Here is a 17,108-nt window from a genome sequence, read left to right on the forward strand (position 1 = left end):
ATCGTGAGCATTTCTTCATATGTTTGTTGGCCGCTTGAATATCCTCCTTGGTGAAGTGTCTATTCATGTCTTCTGCCCATTTTTTAATTGGATTTCAACATGGTTTTTGAAATTGACAAAATCTGATGTGTGCAGCTGTAAATTTTTATTCTCACTACTATACGTTACTCCGTTGCATTCGTGCACACAGCACATTCTACTGTCTCATGGCATCAGGGCTCCACTTTCAGCTACTGTGAACGTACTGCTGGCCACTGTCGGTGCCTCCACAAGCCCCCAGACAGGTTTCTCCGGGGTACATGCTTAGGACTTGGGAGATATGCTGGATATGCATAGCTGCAGCTTCCCCAAGTGATGCCCAATGTTCTGCTCAAGAAGTTCGACCTGTTTACTCCCCATCTCAAGGGCCTGGCGTTCTCTTGCTATACAGCTTCATGAATATATACTTCCAGAGCCTTTGTCCTATCTGGTAGGGTAACACTGTCTATCTCTGTTGATTTTCATTTTTAAAATTTGAGCTGTAATTTACATACAATAAAACGCTGTCTGCTACTTCACCAATCCAATAGAGGAGAAAAGCCCTTTCATCATCTCAGTAGTTGCAGAAAAAGCACTTGACAAAAGTCAATACTCAATGATTAAAAAGCCTCAGTGAATGAGGAATATAAAGGAGTTTCCTCAGCCTGGTAAGGGCATCTAGCAAACACCTACAGCCAACCTCCTATTTAATGGTGAAATAGGAAACCACTTTGCCTCTAACATCAGGAACAAGACCAGGACAGCTTCCCTCTCCATTTTTACTAAGCCTTGTACTTGAGTTCCTAGCCAGTGCAATTAAAAAAAAAAAAAAGATAAAAGGCTTACAGATTGAAACGGCAGAAATAAAATTCTCTTTATTCACTGATAGCATGAATGTCTATGCAAGAAATCTATAAAAGTTCCTAGAAGTAATAAGTAATGTAGCAATGTTGCATGATACAAGATCAATGTATAAAAATCAGTTATATTCTATATATTAGTAATGAAAATAGGAAAATAAAATTAAGAAAATAAATGCTTTTACAATAGCACCCAAAAATGTGAATTGGATTCACTGCAGGAACATGAGGGAATTGTCTGATATGATAGAATGCTTTATGTTTTGACTGTGGTGGTGATTACACGGGTTATACATTTGTGAAAATGTGTTGAACTGTCCCATTTAACATGGGTGCATCTTATTGTATGTATATTACACCTCAGTCAAATTAATTTTTAAGAATATGCTGTCTTTAATACAACTGGGATCATACATATTCTACAAGTTAATTTTTTTACTAAATTTTCTAAAACTTCCCACAAATCTGTGTCCAATTTCAAACTTAATAATTATTGAAATAGCTAAATTAGTCATTTTTTTCTAAAACCACAAACCCCATTTTTTTTTTTTTTTTACCTGAATTGGCCTGGCTTCCATTCACATTTTGGTACACCGTTTCTTCAGCAGTGCTACAGCCATTAACATTTCCAAATGTAATCCGTGCATTTAAGACATGAAACAAGGGAATTTCTAACAAAATAAAAGCTTTCATAAATAAACTTCAGTGAGAATAACGGTAACAACTACAATTCACTACATGCTTACTATGCTAGTACTGTGCCAAGTACTTTTTATAAGAATAATTTCATTTCATCCTCATAACACCATTCCCCAATCAATATACAATAGGCAAATGGAGATGCAGTGGTTAAGCTGTTTCTCCTAGAGCACAGTAAGTGATGAGCCAGGGTTCAATATCACAGGTCTACAACCATCCAAAATGAAAACTCCTCATGAGTCGTATCTGTTATGCATGGTATTATGCATCCAAGTCCAGGCCCCAAAACACATTTATGGATCAAAGGATCCTGCTGTCAACTATCTTCTTCAAACAACTAATTTGAGTAGCAACTGGGATCTTCAAAGCTTATGAGTGATCATCTAAGATGGAACTATTGGTCTCTCCTTGTCCGAAGCAAAGAAAAGTCAGGAAAGTCAAAGACATGTGGAAACAATCAGTCCAAGGGACTAATGGACCACAGGAACCTCAGCCTACATGGCCCTGAGACCAAAAGAATTAGATGGTGCCTGGGTACCACTGCCAAGCACTCAGAAAGGGATCAAAATGGAGAGCCAAGACAGAGTGGGGGAAAAATGTGGAACAAGATTTCAAAACCAAAAGGATCGGAATTACTGGTCTGATAGAGACTGGTGAAACCTCTTGAGATTATGGCCCCAGGTTACCCTTCAGGCCTGGAATTGGATTCACTCCCATGGGTTAGCTCTCAGCCAAATAACAGACAACAGACAGGCCTCTGAGTGAAACACCTGCCCCAGGGAGATGAGATCAGAAGGGCAGCATTTACACAGAGGGAAAGCTAGACAGACAGGAATGCACAGGGAAGAAGGACACAGGGAAGGAGTAGTCACAGGGAGGAGAGCTGTTCAACATTGGGGACCATAATCAGTGCCATGAAACGAAATGAGTTTGAACTGTTGAGTGTGAAACAAAACTGCGTGTAAAATTTCACCCAAATCACAACAAAAAATTAAAAAAAACCCTGTCTAAATTGATAAGTAAAACAACCTCTTCTAGATCCACTCTCGTCAAAAGCACAGGAAACAAAGAAACAATGTGTGTCATATTTTTATGCTTTCTTACATCTATCAGGACTGCCTACAAATAGAACTGACGGGTGGGTCTCCTAATTTTTGGTGTGCAAATCCTCAACCTGAATCCAGAATCCTGACACTTCTTTACATGAAACTGCAGAATAACCCTGACTTCTCCCTCATGTTACTCTGAGCCTCAAGTGCACTAGCTCCCTGAAGCATGCTCTATCACCCACAATAATGAGCAGAGCCCAAGCATTCCTGTGGTTCATCACACAATACCTATCTTTACAGGAAATCCAGGCGGGAATTCCAGCTTGATGAAATCCCTAAGTCTTGCAAAGTGAGCACTCGTCCTGGCCATCAAGTCAATGATGGGAATGACCTGCTCCACGAGAGACAGGGGAAACTCTTCACACATCCACAGCATCGCTTTAAACCTGTGGGATTTGGCAGAGAAAAGATGGAAGTCATCTCTACCAGACGGGAAAGCCACAACAGGAGCCCTGGTGGCACAACAGTTAAGCACTTAGCTGTGAACTGAAATGTGAGTAGTTCAAATTCACCCAGAGGCTCTGTGGTAGAAAGACATGATCTGCTCCTATACATTGTTGTTGTTATGTGCCTCAAGTTGGACCCGACTCACAGTGACCCCTCCTTGCGTTTCCGAGGCAATAGCACTACGGAAGGAGATTGCCCAACCTTCCTTCTGAAGAGTGACTGGTGGATTTGAACCACCAGCCTTCTGGTTAGCAGTCAAGTGCCTTAGGCACTACGCTACCAGAGCTCTCCCTATAAAGACTGCCTAGGAAATCCTATGGGAAAGTTCTGCTCTGTCTCATGGGATCACTATGAGTCAGAATCGACTCGCTGGCACCTAACAACAAGAACAGTCAACCGCTGGTCTCCTCCTGCCACAAGCTTCCCAGTTATCTCTTAATTCACACTGAAATCTGGCATCTGGGGAAATGACCTGATTACAACCACTGGCTACAACAGACTTAACTGATAGCAAGTATGAAGATGGAAGATGGCCAGTGGGAACCATTGCATTTGATCAGCAGAAGTTTGTTGGCAGTTAAAGAAGGAATTCTTACATCCAAACTATGTTCTATTTGGAAAGGTCTCCTAAGATGGACAATCTGCTTTCCTTCAGATAAGGTGGCTTAACAATTGTTTTTAAAGGAAGGGGTCAGGGGATGACTGAACGTGACAAACAGCACAACTTCTGGCCACAGGATGTCTTACTTTTGCGTTCTAATCGTCAGCTCTTTAGGTCTTCCAATGTCCCTATCTTTCAGATCAAACTCTTCATTGAAGTACTCCTCAGGTGTGATGGCCGTGGGGTTGTTGGCAGTGGCACATTCAGTGGTGAGGTCCTGCCAAACCAAAATTCAGGGGAATGAGAAAGGCTAAGTACGCCCCCAGGTGGAGGCCTGTGGCACTCAGTCTCTGAGGTGGACTTGGTGAACCAGCTACAGATCTATTTGGAAAGGTCTCTTTATTAAGTTTACTGCATGGAATAAGGGAGCTCTGGTAGAGTAGCATGTAAGACATTTGACTGCTAACCAGAAGGCTGGAGTTCATTCCTTATGAAGACTGGGCAATCTACTTCCGTGGATATAAACACAACACAAAAAATGCAACCACTGCCGTAGAGTTGGATCCGACTCATACCACCTCAGAAACCCAAGGAGGGGTCGCTACAAGTCAGAACCTACTCAATGGCAGTGAGTGTGGTTTTTTTGGTTTGCATGGAATAAGAAAAGTGTACAAATGTATTACCAAACTCCATGGCAAGTCACAAGGACTTCTTTTTAAAATAGGAACTAAATACTTGTCTACTCTCCTTTGCATTTTTATCTCCTAATTTTAAAAAAGAAGAAAAAAAAAGTCGTAAATATTTGAAAGTACATGAGATTTGAGGCTTAATTTCCAGCTCTGCCATTCTTAAGCATGGGACACTAGAATGGTTATTTCATTTTTCTGACCTTTGGTGACACATAGTGTACTGATTTCATATGGTTATTGGAAGATCAAGTAAGATGTTCATTAAGGTGCACTATAAAATACAAAATCCTGTGTACTTTGTAATCCTGGTACTTTGGAGCAGTCACAGTCTTGAAAACTCTATGGAGCACTTCTGTTCTACACACGAGGTCACCATGAGTCACAGTCAACTCGATGGCAACCAACAGCAGCCCCCTTTTTCAGTTCTATTGTTACAGAGAAGCCCTAGCTTATGACAGATAAGAGAGGAAGCATCTAATGTCCATAAAAACCACCCTTTCTCGCAAACTTTTAAAGAGTTGTCGGATTCTTTTCTCAGATTCTAGCTTGGGAATACGTTAGCCTTTTCACAGAGAACGGATAAATGCTATCACAAATAAGTCCTTTCCTTTCCTAAGACTGCTGAAAACCCATGGCTTAAACTTACCCCTTGAGCACCAAACTGGTGTTCCACGGTTCCCAGCAGAGATTCCAGTGGATTCCTGTCCGCTACAGAGGAGGAAGAAAGTTAATTTCTGATCGTATACCTTACTGTGGCTATAGAAAAAAGACTCTCTTCCTATTTTCACGTTTCTGATCCCAGTAGTCTGCATTAGGCAGTAATGAAGTGGAGTCTTTTGTTTACGACCAGGCTGAGTAAGATCACCCACAACAACCATAAACTAATTTATCCTTCATGGAACACTTTTTCTTAGGATTTCTAAAGTAGATGGACAGCAGAAACAAGAATTAAAGCAGAGCAGTGGGAACCCTGTGGATTTAGAAGGAAGCCATATCTGAATCCAGTCCCACTCACTACCCATGGATCTGATGACAGATAATTTCTCTGGGCCTCGGTTTCTTCATCTGTCATACTGGAGTAATGTTAAGAGTGGTGGTAGTAAAGGTTAACTACCAATTGCTGCATGCTAACCACATACTACAAGCATCGTTGGAGAGACTTACAGGCAGTAATGCATCTAATTCTCCCAGCAACACTAAGAAAGGTCCAACATCACTGCCAATTCACTGCTGAGGAAACTGTGGGTAAGCCATTGGCATGGCTGAAATATGGCAACCATAAAGGGCAACGTTTCGGCTTAGAATCCCAGGTTCTGTTCAAATCGTTCATCATGATATATTGGACTACATCACTTACTCCGAAGATAAACATTCTCCAATTTCCTTATCTATTCTTCCGGCCAAAGCCAACAATTGTTCTTCGTAAAACATAAAGAAGTCTTTATGAATGGCTTTAATTACAGCTGAAGCCAACTATGGGGACACATCTCCAAGAATGAGTCAGACTACAGACATTTTTATACAAAGGAAATTAGGGTTAGTGTTTGTGCTTCCTAATCACACTAACTCAAAACAGCCAACGCAAGCCCTCTTGACTATGGAAGGAGCAGGGTTACCTTTGTATCTCTTTTTTTCTTCCTCCGTCAGATGTTCTGTTCGTATTTTAGTTATGACACTCACATTGTTTACTGTGTAAACCTTGAGAGAGACGTGTAAAAGAAAACAGTGACACAGGGAATCAAAACTCAGAAGATAAGCATAGCAAGAACAAAAATGCTGAAGCAAAAAAATAGTAATCCAGCAAAATAAAAATGAAAAATGGTTAACAATCATTAGGATCCTTCAGAGAAAATAAGCAAACTATCAACTTAGAATTGCATCAGCAGTTACTTTCCACATCTGACAGTTTTAAATACTGAGGAGTGAACAGTGATAGGCTGTACCTTCCTACTTGCCCTCCTCGCTGCTAACCAGTTTCAACCCATGACCTGCCTCTTAGGTTTGCCCATTAAGGCTCCCAAACTTGCATCATACACCCATAGACTGGTGGTGACCTGTCACTGTCTTAGACACCCATCTGCTGGACAAAAGGAAAAAGGAAGGAACACAAGGTTTTCCACATATAAAGGTTTAGAGAAAACCTTTTAGAGAAAATTAAAAGGAATTCTGTATATTTATCAAAAAAAAAAAAAATTATTTTAAAAAGAGCAAATGCTCTGTTGTCAAGGTTGACTGGTCAAAATGGGGGTCTGGAAAACCAACGTAGTGGCTTACAGAGAACTCTCTATGCCATCTATCAATTCCTGACATGCAGAAATTCACACACACAAAAAAACCTCTCAGCATAAGCATGGCTGTTTCTAGATGTGTCTTGCTGAGTATGACATAATCTTTAAGAGCTCACTCTGAGGTCACAAGAGGGCCCTGCAGTACCTGGATCCACCGCTGAGAGCCATCCATACCTGCTGCACTGCAGAGCTAATGAAAGGCACGGACACAGTGCATTACAGCTGACAGAATGCCAGATGACTCCAATGACTCTTACCTCCACTATCACAGCTATTTTCTAAATTTCCTGACATCCTGTAGGTGGGCTGTAACCCTATTGGTTACAGTTAGAGACAAAGCTACTTGAGGGTATTTTTTAAAACCACTCAAGTCAAAAACAGATGGACAAGTATGCTAAGCCTAATCCTTTTTCTTTTATTCTCTCTCTTTTTCCTTAAAAGAATTAAACATGACAAGCTAGTCATTTTTCTATGAGGGCAATTGGTCCCTGTGTTCATTTCTCTACAACACTGTTTCTCTCTGGCATAACTAGAGTCTTCTTCAGGACATGCTATCACAATTCTGAAAGTCAAGTAAGATAGAAGTTCAAGTGAGAGACACGTTAGACTCTATGTATGCCCCCCAAGTGTTTCCGCAGCACAGGTGCATGAAAAAATCTGAACAGACTCCTCATTTGCATAGAAGCTAAATAGCTATAGTAAATCTTATTTTAAGAGTTTCCTTTTACCTTTGCTTCGTAACCATTAACAACTTCTGCTTTATCTGTCCTCCAGCCCCAGAATCCGGATTTAGTTCTGATAAAAAGTGAACACCACAAATTTCTACATGTACAATATTGCCATTCAGATTTATCCCTGCAGCCGTTATGTTTTTTCCCCCCAGCTTAAGTTAGTGAAGGACACTTGGGAATGACGGTCCTCAGGTCCACAAAAGGATGCTGTCAGTGACAGATGGCATCTCCCACCCCACCCCACACAGTAATCAATCTGCCTCACCCCTGGCATGGAAGCCTCGGTTCTTGGCTTCTTTAAGAAACTGCCAGCATAGGTGACAAAGGTGGTGACATTTACTGCACAGCTGTCCTCAAGAGTGAGTAAAGACGACCAGTGGCCAAGGTCTCACCATAGGGTGGTACCTGGGTCAGAGCGATTATCTGGGTCATCTTAACTGTGCACACAGACATCAGCAACTCTGTCTCTGTAAACAGCCGCTTCTCAATTGAGGAATTCTTAGAACAATGAGGCACAGACCATCCTGCTCCTCAGAAGAGAGTGGCTGGGGGCAGAAACTCACCCTGTGGGCAGCTGCTTAGAGCAGCCATTAATGCCTGCAAATGGCTTGTGAGTCACACACTTTATCAGGTTTGGTGCAGCAGACCAAAAAGATGGTAAAAAGCAGATGTGCAGCCCTGCCATCCATGGAACACTGTTAAAGTGAACCAGCATTCCAGAAGCAGCTGGCACTTTGGGAAAGTGCCCAAAAGCCCAACTATTTCAACTCCACGTATTCCTGAAAACATGCATTAGGCACAAAGAGCAGCCAAGAGGCTTGGATTGTTTTTCACAAAGCAGCTCACCCTGGGAAATGCTCCCACTCACATGGGAGGCCTACCCGCCCAGCCCCTTTGTCTAGGACATCACATCCTAGCTCCACTGCAACTTCTGCCCTTGGCCCTGCTGTTGGCCAACAGCCTGCCTTCTGCTTTGACCCCTGACTGAGGCAGGAAGTCATGAAGGAAGCTGAGGAACGATGGCAGGTTAGCAAAGTCACAAAGAACACATACAGTTAGTGGCGTTTTGTTTCCAAACAGTTTGCTTTTTTCCAATGAGATTTTATACATAAAACTAGGCCAGATGCAGTATTGTGAGTTTCACGTGTGTGTTACAGACTATCAGATAAATAAGAGACTAGAGCTTTAATCCCTTCATGACCTGATTATTTTCTGCTTTTTTGTCGACGTATGTTTTCATTAATAGAAAGTATGTTAAGTCAAGAAGTGTGTCTGAAATTTTGTTATGAAATATGGATTTTGATACATATTATGTGGGAGACGTGTCCCTCTGGACTCTGTACTACCTTCTAGAGCCCTTGACAGGTGCATGTAGTTTAGGGTACCTGGAAAGTCAGTACAGCATGAACACGGAATCACTGCAAGAAAAGCAACTTCCAAATAATGCATAGGAACCCAGAAATATACTTTAAGGCTTATTGCCTAGTAACAAAGCCAAGAACATAAGTTTTGCAAAATCACACCTACGGGATGTATCATCTCATACATAATACCCTGTAACAACAGTAATTTGCAGTACGTGCCCATTTCTTTCAACAGTTACAGAGGTCCCCTCCTGACAGCTGTATGTACTGTCAATGGGAAAGCAGCTACCCAATAAATCCTAGAGGATGAAAATGTAGGTGGGTACTGTATGGCCCACGGGTCAAGCAAGGGTTAATTTTCCTATGGTTGTTGTTGTTATTGGGAGCTGTAATGCTGATTCCAACTCACAGCAATGCCATGTGACAGAGCAGAACTGCTCCATAGGGTTTTCTAGGCCACGGTCTTTACGGAAGCAGATCATCAGGTCTTTCTCCTACAGAGCCACTGTGTGAGTTTGAACTGCCAACCTTTTCATTAGCAGCCAGATGCTTAACCTCTGTGCCACCAGGACTCCTTAACAGTTGTCTACAATTAGTGCAGTACAATGCATGGATGGGAAGTAAGGAATCCTACAGAGATTGCTCCAGATGTTAGCTACCTCCAACTTAGATTTCGGAAACAAAGTAGGAATCATGGAGGGAGCTTTGGGGACCACACCTGACTGGTTAATAAACCAGGGTCCCTTTTAATCATTGATAATTGAAATACTCCTTTCAGTTAACTAACTACATCCTCAACTCCCTGTCCTTCATTTAACTCACTTGATACCTCGGCATGGGGAACAACTTTTCAGGAACATAGTCTTCTGAGGACCAAAGGATGACTCTGGAGGTCCCAACCATATGCTGAGTGAGTCTACCCTCACAAACGCTGAGAAAATGCAGTTTCATGTTTTGCCCTGGGAACCATGTGTCTCTCACTCACCCACATCCTCCCTACCAGCAATCGTGGAGATGCCAGTTCCTTTTGCATTTCTGGCCTCTGACCATAATAGCTCAATGTGTAGCTCAATGGCTACACCCTTTTAAAACCAAGATTCTAACAGCCCTTGGCCCTTGATAAACTTCACATTCCGAGGCATCCGAAGATGACATGGGAATGCCACCTTCCCCCTTCTGCCACTGTCACCTCTGCTTGTCTCTGCTGGGACCACCACCCCACTTTGCAGGTACGGTGTCTCAGAGGCTGCTACACAATTTAGAAAAAGGCTCTGAGGGTGGCAGGGAATATTATGTTTCAGCCAGACAAAGCAAAATCTTCCAGAGAAGAAGAAATGTAAACTGCAACCAGAGGGTATATACTGCAGGCCCCAAATTCACAGTTAGGGTATTAGTTTGCAAGTTATCAAACTCCAAACAGCAGATTAAGACAATAGAAATGGGTGAAAACAACTGTTACAAAATGTGCACTAAGATCCGATCAAATGTACTTACACCTCTGGCAAGAAGTAGATTAGGCATACCTTTTGTACCAGCAAACCTCACAGACACTGCCTGGAGTCCTTGCTCAGTGCCCAGCAACCGCTGATCACATACTTCATTCTGAGCACTATAAAAAAACAGCTGTCTACCAGCAGTTTTCTCTTGCCAACCCATGGTCAGCTGCAAAAGGAGGGTTAACTTGATCTATTTCAAAACTCTGTGACCATATAAATAAAAAACATCCCTCGTCTTCAGTACTAATAGAACGTGGTATCAATTCCCACCTACCTTCAGCAGGGTCAGCCTGGAATTGTCACGCTCTCTTCATAAGCTACACTTACGAACTATGAATCTAGCAACTCTGCTGATGAACTACAGGAAACGAGATCTCATGACATACTAACTCATGGACTTCAGACGTCATCCCCAGACCCACACCTTTTCTTTTTCAGCTAAGGGAATGGAAACCCAGAGAGACTAAGCAACTTGCCCAGGTACTTCGAAGCCCCACCAATGGCACTCAGTTCTTCTAACACTCATCTCTGCCAACTGGCTGTGGCAGTGAGGACAACCTCCCCTACTTGCCAGCTTCCTGAATTCTCCCAAACCCTCCCTGTCTCCAGGGGGGCACGCTGAAGCATGGAGATGTCTTCCAGGCCCTTCCAGGTCAAGCAAAAGTGCAGTCCCTAACATCACTGTCCTCGAACAGTGGCAGTCAACTGGGAGGCCTGTGTAAGGAGACTGGTGATGAGGACGGACCCTCCTGCCACTGGGGAGATATCATTGCTCTTACCAAACACAGGCTGGCACTTCAGTTTTGGGTTTTTCTTCTGCTACAGACACCCTAATCCCATAGCTCAATCTAAACTAGAAGGAAAGGGCACTGAACAAGTTTGGATGTTGGACTGGATGGAAAGCTCCCAGTTTTATTAGCTATTTTATATTGGAAACAAGACAAGAAAATATAAACAGAGAACAATTAGTATATGCATCAAGAGAAAAGAAAACCTAAATCCAGCATAGTATCGTCCTGTTTAGCACAGATTAGGCCATTGTGGTTTACAGAGAGCTGCATGCGTGTGACATCCTAGGCAAATACGCAGGGCTCTTGTGGGCTCCCTCAGTGTAGTGTGTCCTGTGATAGAAACACTTAGGCTAACAACTTGTGAGAAATAATTCTGATGACCCCTCCACCTCCACTTCCCTTCCACTTGAAGGCCCTCATACCATCTGTGCGACCCAGGGGCAAATGACTAGTGATGGTGTTCTCTTCCAGTTAACTAAGGCACAGACCTCTCCAGAGAATTCTTCTGGTCAAGCCTGAAATAGAACTGAAACCCCTCCAGATTCCTGCTCTAAACTATTAGGCCCCACAGGTGGGAAAAGTATGTGATACCTTTTCTTATATGTAGTATGAATGTGACTGACTAATATTGGTACAACCAAATTCAATACAGGGTCAATTGTGGCATCCAGAGATTCAAAGCACTATGGTTTGGGACTAGAGAGTGTTATGGATCCCCAAACAGCAAAACAAGAATAAGATTTGCATAAACTCCATTAGAAAGGACCTGTAAAAGCAGATGAAGGCATTTCTCCAAAAAACTTAACCCATGTGCAACAAAAATGATAGTACAGGGTGTCAGCCATGATTTCTACTTGGTTAGAACACAGATAAACCTTAAAACCCATGAGTGTTTGTTACGCAAAGGAAGAAACATCTCAATCCATCCAAAATTTCCAATCATTATAGACCTGCCACTAAAGACAGTACAGGGATTAGACATCAAAATACAGAGCCTAAATTCTTACCTTTCAAAAGCAATATTTTTAGTATCAAGGCTGGTGTTGATAACTGGGCTTGTGAGCCGCCTCTCAACTTCCCTGCCTTTTGGCTTCATCAAGTCCAGAGTGAGGCGCTCCATCTCCTGGGAGAGGTCAAAGTGTTCAGTGGTGACCACTTTGTCATCGTGGTTGACTTCCATCAACTCTGCCCAGTTGTCTGTGAACAGAAACAACGAAAGAAGATGCAAAGGCAGAAGCCTTCTAGAGTAATATGCAGCATTCTTCCAAGTTTTCTTCAAAGGTGCTAATGATACCTATAGAGTATCAAATATCTATTACCTACTTGGACAGGGATTATCTGGCCTGTATTCCCTTAAAAAGGTTTCTGGGCAAGCTTTCAAAATAATTGGTATTCTTTATTAGCAGCACATTTTATCAGCCTAGTTTTTCAAATATGCAATTATATATTTAATATAAATTATGTATGTACAACACTGGGTTACCAATGCTGTTTCTCACATTCCATTAAGAGGGTCATTGCCTGATGTTGTTGTTGTTGTTATTTGCCATCAAGTGGGACCTCACTCATAGTGACCCAAGGTGGTATCACTATGGAAGTAGATTGCCCAACCTTCCTTCCGAGGAGTGACTGGTGGGTTTGAACCACCAGCCTTCTAGTTAGCAGTCAAGTGCCTTAGGCACTATGCTACCAGAGATAGGGAGGGACTATAAAGAGATTTAGCACAGCCTGGTCCTCAAAGGCTCAGGAAAGTGAGACAGACGCATGTCAAAAGGGTAATGAGTGTTGGGTGATAAATGATATGTGCAAGAGGATGACCTAGGCCAGAAGGAAGACAGCAACTGAGAGCTCAATAATTAATTTAAAAAAACATGCCCCAGACAGGATTGGAGAAGGTAAATGGATCTGAGCACATTTTAATGGTTAAAAAAATCACTCTGATTTAGCTTGAGCAGTGATCACTAGAACAAGGAATCACTCACCTTCTCCCTTAAATATAAAACTGCGCCTCCCTCTTATCCAGCTCATGTTTTCAAATCCCAGTAATGTGATATCAACACGCAGTTTGGCACCACTTTTCCAGATGCGACAGACGTCATTCGGGCATATCCTGGAAACCAAGGGCACTGAGGGGCAGGAAGGGGGGGTACAACTGAGGACCTGGACTGTGGCAGATACCCAGCAAATCAGAATGAGGGCTTTCATAGAAGGATGGGAGTGGCAAGATGGTTACCACCATAGACAACTAGACTCCTTGGCTCCCACACTTAGGACATAGAAAGTCACTCTGGGGAAATAAAATCGGACCACCTTCTGCTCTCTAGTTCTTTATAACAGGGCAGATCTATATCTTGCGTAGAGAAAACGCTTAATGAATTTCCCAAGAGTATTCTCAGTCCTGACATGAACCCCACTTCCTGACCCCACCAGGGCTAGTGTGTCCATCTGGCCTTTCTCATTCACTTATGCTACTCTCACCATATGGCTGTGGCCAGACTGTCATATCCACCATTCAAAATATCAAATGTCTAAAATGTGTTGCTTTTTAACAGAACATGAAGTAAGAGAGTGATTCTTTGCATTAGAAAAGAATCCATTAATTTCACAGAAGAATCTGAAGTTCTCTTCTTTTACAGACTTTTTGCTTCACTTAAATGTTCCTTTATAAATAGGATTTCTTGCGTAAAAGGGAAGTCTGGCAGTGAAAATGGCAGAAAACCTGGGACGCAGCAGCTATTATTAACTGATCTATAAGAAATAAAAGGAAAACATCTCAAAAATTACACTGTCAGTCAATATCCTTATGTAAGATTTCAGAGAAAAGCATCCATCTTGTAAAAGTAAGCTATGCAAATATTCACCTCATTTTCTTCCTTAGAATAACAAGCTTAAAAGAAAATAAGTAAGTTATGGTAAAACTACCTACTAACATTTCAGCAGTTTTAAGTGGCATTTTTTAAAAAAGCAGTGATACGGACAAATGTCAGCTATAAGTGAAAAAACCCATCCAACCCTCGGCCATCAAGTCAATTCCAACTCATAGCCACCCTTCAGGGCAGAGTAGAATAGCCCCATAGGGTTTTCAAAGCTGTAAATCTTTATGGAAGCAAACTGCCTCATCTTTCTGCCATGGAGCAGCTGGTGGGTTCAAATCACTGACCTTTTGGTTAGTAGCCAAGTGCTTTAACCACTGTGCCACCACAGCTGCTTTTAAGTGATAAAACGAAGGGATGAAAGTGTCCATACATTATATTTATAGATGCTCAGGGGAAAAGTCCTGTGCATGGAGGAAAAGACTGGAAGGAAAACACCCCAAAGCATTAAGTTGTGCTTGTGGGCCAGGAGGGATTATCTTTCCTAGGTTTTTCCAAAAAGATAAGTTACTTTTATAAAAGAAAAATAATTCTATATTCAGGCAAAATAAATATGGAATCGCTTACCCCAGCTGGTGAATTCCCATTTCATCTGCACATAGAAATCCGGAGCCTGGAGGGCAGACAAAGTTTTTAAATAAATTGCCCTTGGCACTATTAACTAAACACAAATAAACAAAGTAAGGGTAGACAGGATAAAAAGAAAAGTAAGGGAGAACAGGAAAATAATTTTAAAAAGCTTAAAGTACATATTCATCAAAATAAATGCTTATTTTATCTTTAGGCTATTGTTTTACCTTGAAATAAAGTGTGTCTGAAGTTAACTGAAAGCATCAAGATTGAATAAAAGTCAGACCTGCTTTGGGGGCCTGATTGGGTCCCTAACAGTAACAGAAAGTGGAGCCCGGGAGGAGGGGCTTAAGTCCATCCACTCAATGCAGGCAACAGTCTATTCTGGACAAAAGAAGGGAAAGTGGATTCTTCTTATTCTATGGGGAGCTTGACTGTAAAAGGCTTTGTGTTCTGGGATGTGCTTCATGGGACCACTCTGTGAAACCAAAAGAGGCTGCCAGACATCATTTCTCCGGGAAATAGATTTTTCCCTCCAGTTAAGAGAAGGCTGCCCCGCTCCCTTCTAAGCTTTTACAACCTGGCTTCCTGAATTTTCACACCACAGAGCAGCCCTGTTTAGGGTGGTTTTCTTACCTACCATGGATTCTTTTGGAAAGCTCTTAGAGAGCTACTTCTAAAAATCCAACATTTCCCATCTGAGAAAAAGAGAAATGCTAGCCATTCCAGGTGCTCTGTCTCCTCACACCCCAAGGGTTGCCCATGGTTTTCTACGGAAGCACAGGGTTGAGAGTCTGCCCAGGAGTAAAGCCAGCCAGGATGCCAATGGTGGGCAAAGACATACTCCAAGGAGTGGTCGTTAAGAACGGCTGGCACATTTTATGAGACCCTGCTAAAGACAAAAACATCAATTGCCTTTGGGGTCACCAACTACACAGGTCATTTCTGAGCTGCCTACAATTTTAAACAGTGAATACAATTCAACTAAGTCTGTCGCTGTGCATCCATATGGTTAAAAAAAGAAAATCCCTTGCCCGGAATTTTTTCAATGAAGGGTAACGCCGTGTAAGTGGTTTACTGCCAAATGGGCAAATGATGTTTTTCATTCCTCCTGCAGTAAGTTAGATAAGGAAACAATAAATCCGTATGATTTTTGCACACTCATAAACACAGACCTATCTTAAAAACAATGCCCACAGTTATTTCAGATTTCATGGAAGATTTCAATATAGTACATGAGACTTGAGTATCTTAGGCAAACTTTAAGCTTAAGCATCATAGGACTGTTTTTTGTTTTTCAACTTTTTATTGTGATTTGGGTGACATTTTACAAAGTAGATTCATTTTCCATTCAACAGTTCATACACATTTTGTTTTGTGACAATGATTACAAGCCCCACAGTGTATCTCGGCTCTCCTCCCGCCTCCTCCCTGTGGTTACCCCTTCCCTGTGTCCTTCTTGCCTATGCATTCCTGCCTCCCTACCTTTCTCCCTTTACAAATGCTGCCCTTCTGATCTCCCATGGTTGACTGTTGTAAGGAGTTCATGTCCCTGGCATAGGTGTTCAGCTTGTAGGCCTGTCTTTTGTTTGGCTGAGAGTTAAGCCATGGGAATGAGTTTATAAGGTTTTTTAAAAGAGTGCTCAAATAATGAGCAGTGACAGTCTTAAATAACAGCAAAGGTATTCCTTTTCTCAACAGAGCTATTAATTTTTCTCAAATATATTTTACTTAAATTTATAAAGCTGATTTACCAAACAAATATATGGAGTGGTTTTAGGGAGCTCACTTCTGTGCTTAAACTGAGAATTAAGAGACATGAAAGTGGAATTACTGCAACTTTCTGTTTCCTGTGGCCCTGGGAATACTGCTCATGGGTGCCTGATAAGATGGTTCTTTGAGGTAACAAAAATGATCTGAAGAATGGCAGCCATCATGCAACACACATCTGTGAGCCTAGATGTAAATTTTAAAATGAAAGGCAACAGAGTGTCACAGAGCTCATGCACTTTACTCCACAAGACAGACAACTGCCCAAACACCAATATGGTGAATAAATGAAGGCTGTGGATTACAAGTCATAAAAATACTAACAGCTAGAAGTAACACAAGGAGCTCTAGTGGTGTAGTGGTTAAGGCATTTGGCTGCTAACCCAAAGGTTGGTGGTTCAAACCCAACAGCCTCTCCGTGGAAGAAAGATGGGGTGGTCTCCTTTCCGTAAAGATTTATAGCCTTGGAAACCCAATGGGGGTTGCTATGAGTTAGCACCAACATGATGGCAGTGAGTTTGGTTTTGAAAAGTAATACAGGTGTCAAAGAGAACATACACACAAACTCCGGAGCCCTGAGGAGCCCTATAGAGTAACTGGTGCTCATGACAATTTCCCCAAGATGACCTACGGTTGCTCAGGGTGCTGTTTTTAACAAAACATGTACCTTAACAAATGCATCATGTTTGGTGGTCCTTTCTTTCAAGTTACAGTATTCCAGCAGCATTTAAAAGGGTAACCCCAGTGACCTGGAAATGTAATCTGTGAGTGATCCCATCATGCGTTCAACGAGTTGGAAAGG

At 42.0% G+C, this 17,108-nt stretch overlaps 1 protein-coding gene across 1 annotated transcript in view; it reads right to left on the reverse strand.

Moving 5' to 3' along the window:
• The window catches only part of ANKRD13A (ankyrin repeat domain 13A), a 46,968-nt gene that overhangs the window by 14,227 nt on the left and 15,633 nt on the right, over window positions 1-17,108 (reverse strand). Inside the window, exons 4-12 of the mRNA XM_007954964.2 lie at window positions 14,534-14,579; window positions 13,076-13,219; window positions 12,101-12,290; window positions 7,440-7,506; window positions 6,040-6,121; window positions 5,070-5,131; window positions 3,881-4,011; window positions 2,915-3,072; window positions 1,436-1,549 (exon numbers count right to left, since the gene is read on the reverse strand). Coding sequence (XP_007953155.1) covers window positions 1,436-1,549; window positions 2,915-3,072; window positions 3,881-4,011; window positions 5,070-5,131; window positions 6,040-6,121; window positions 7,440-7,506; window positions 12,101-12,290; window positions 13,076-13,219; window positions 14,534-14,579 — 994 coding nt within the window. The remainder of the gene's footprint in view (window positions 1-1,435; window positions 1,550-2,914; window positions 3,073-3,880; window positions 4,012-5,069; window positions 5,132-6,039; window positions 6,122-7,439; window positions 7,507-12,100; window positions 12,291-13,075; window positions 13,220-14,533; window positions 14,580-17,108) is intronic.

The sequence above is a fragment of the Orycteropus afer genome, unplaced genomic scaffold (assembly GCF_000298275.1).
Source record: "Orycteropus afer afer isolate SDZICR_OR568_19922 unplaced genomic scaffold, OryAfe1.0 scaffold00487, whole genome shotgun sequence".
Classification (NCBI taxonomy): domain Eukaryota; kingdom Metazoa; phylum Chordata; class Mammalia; order Tubulidentata; family Orycteropodidae; genus Orycteropus; species Orycteropus afer.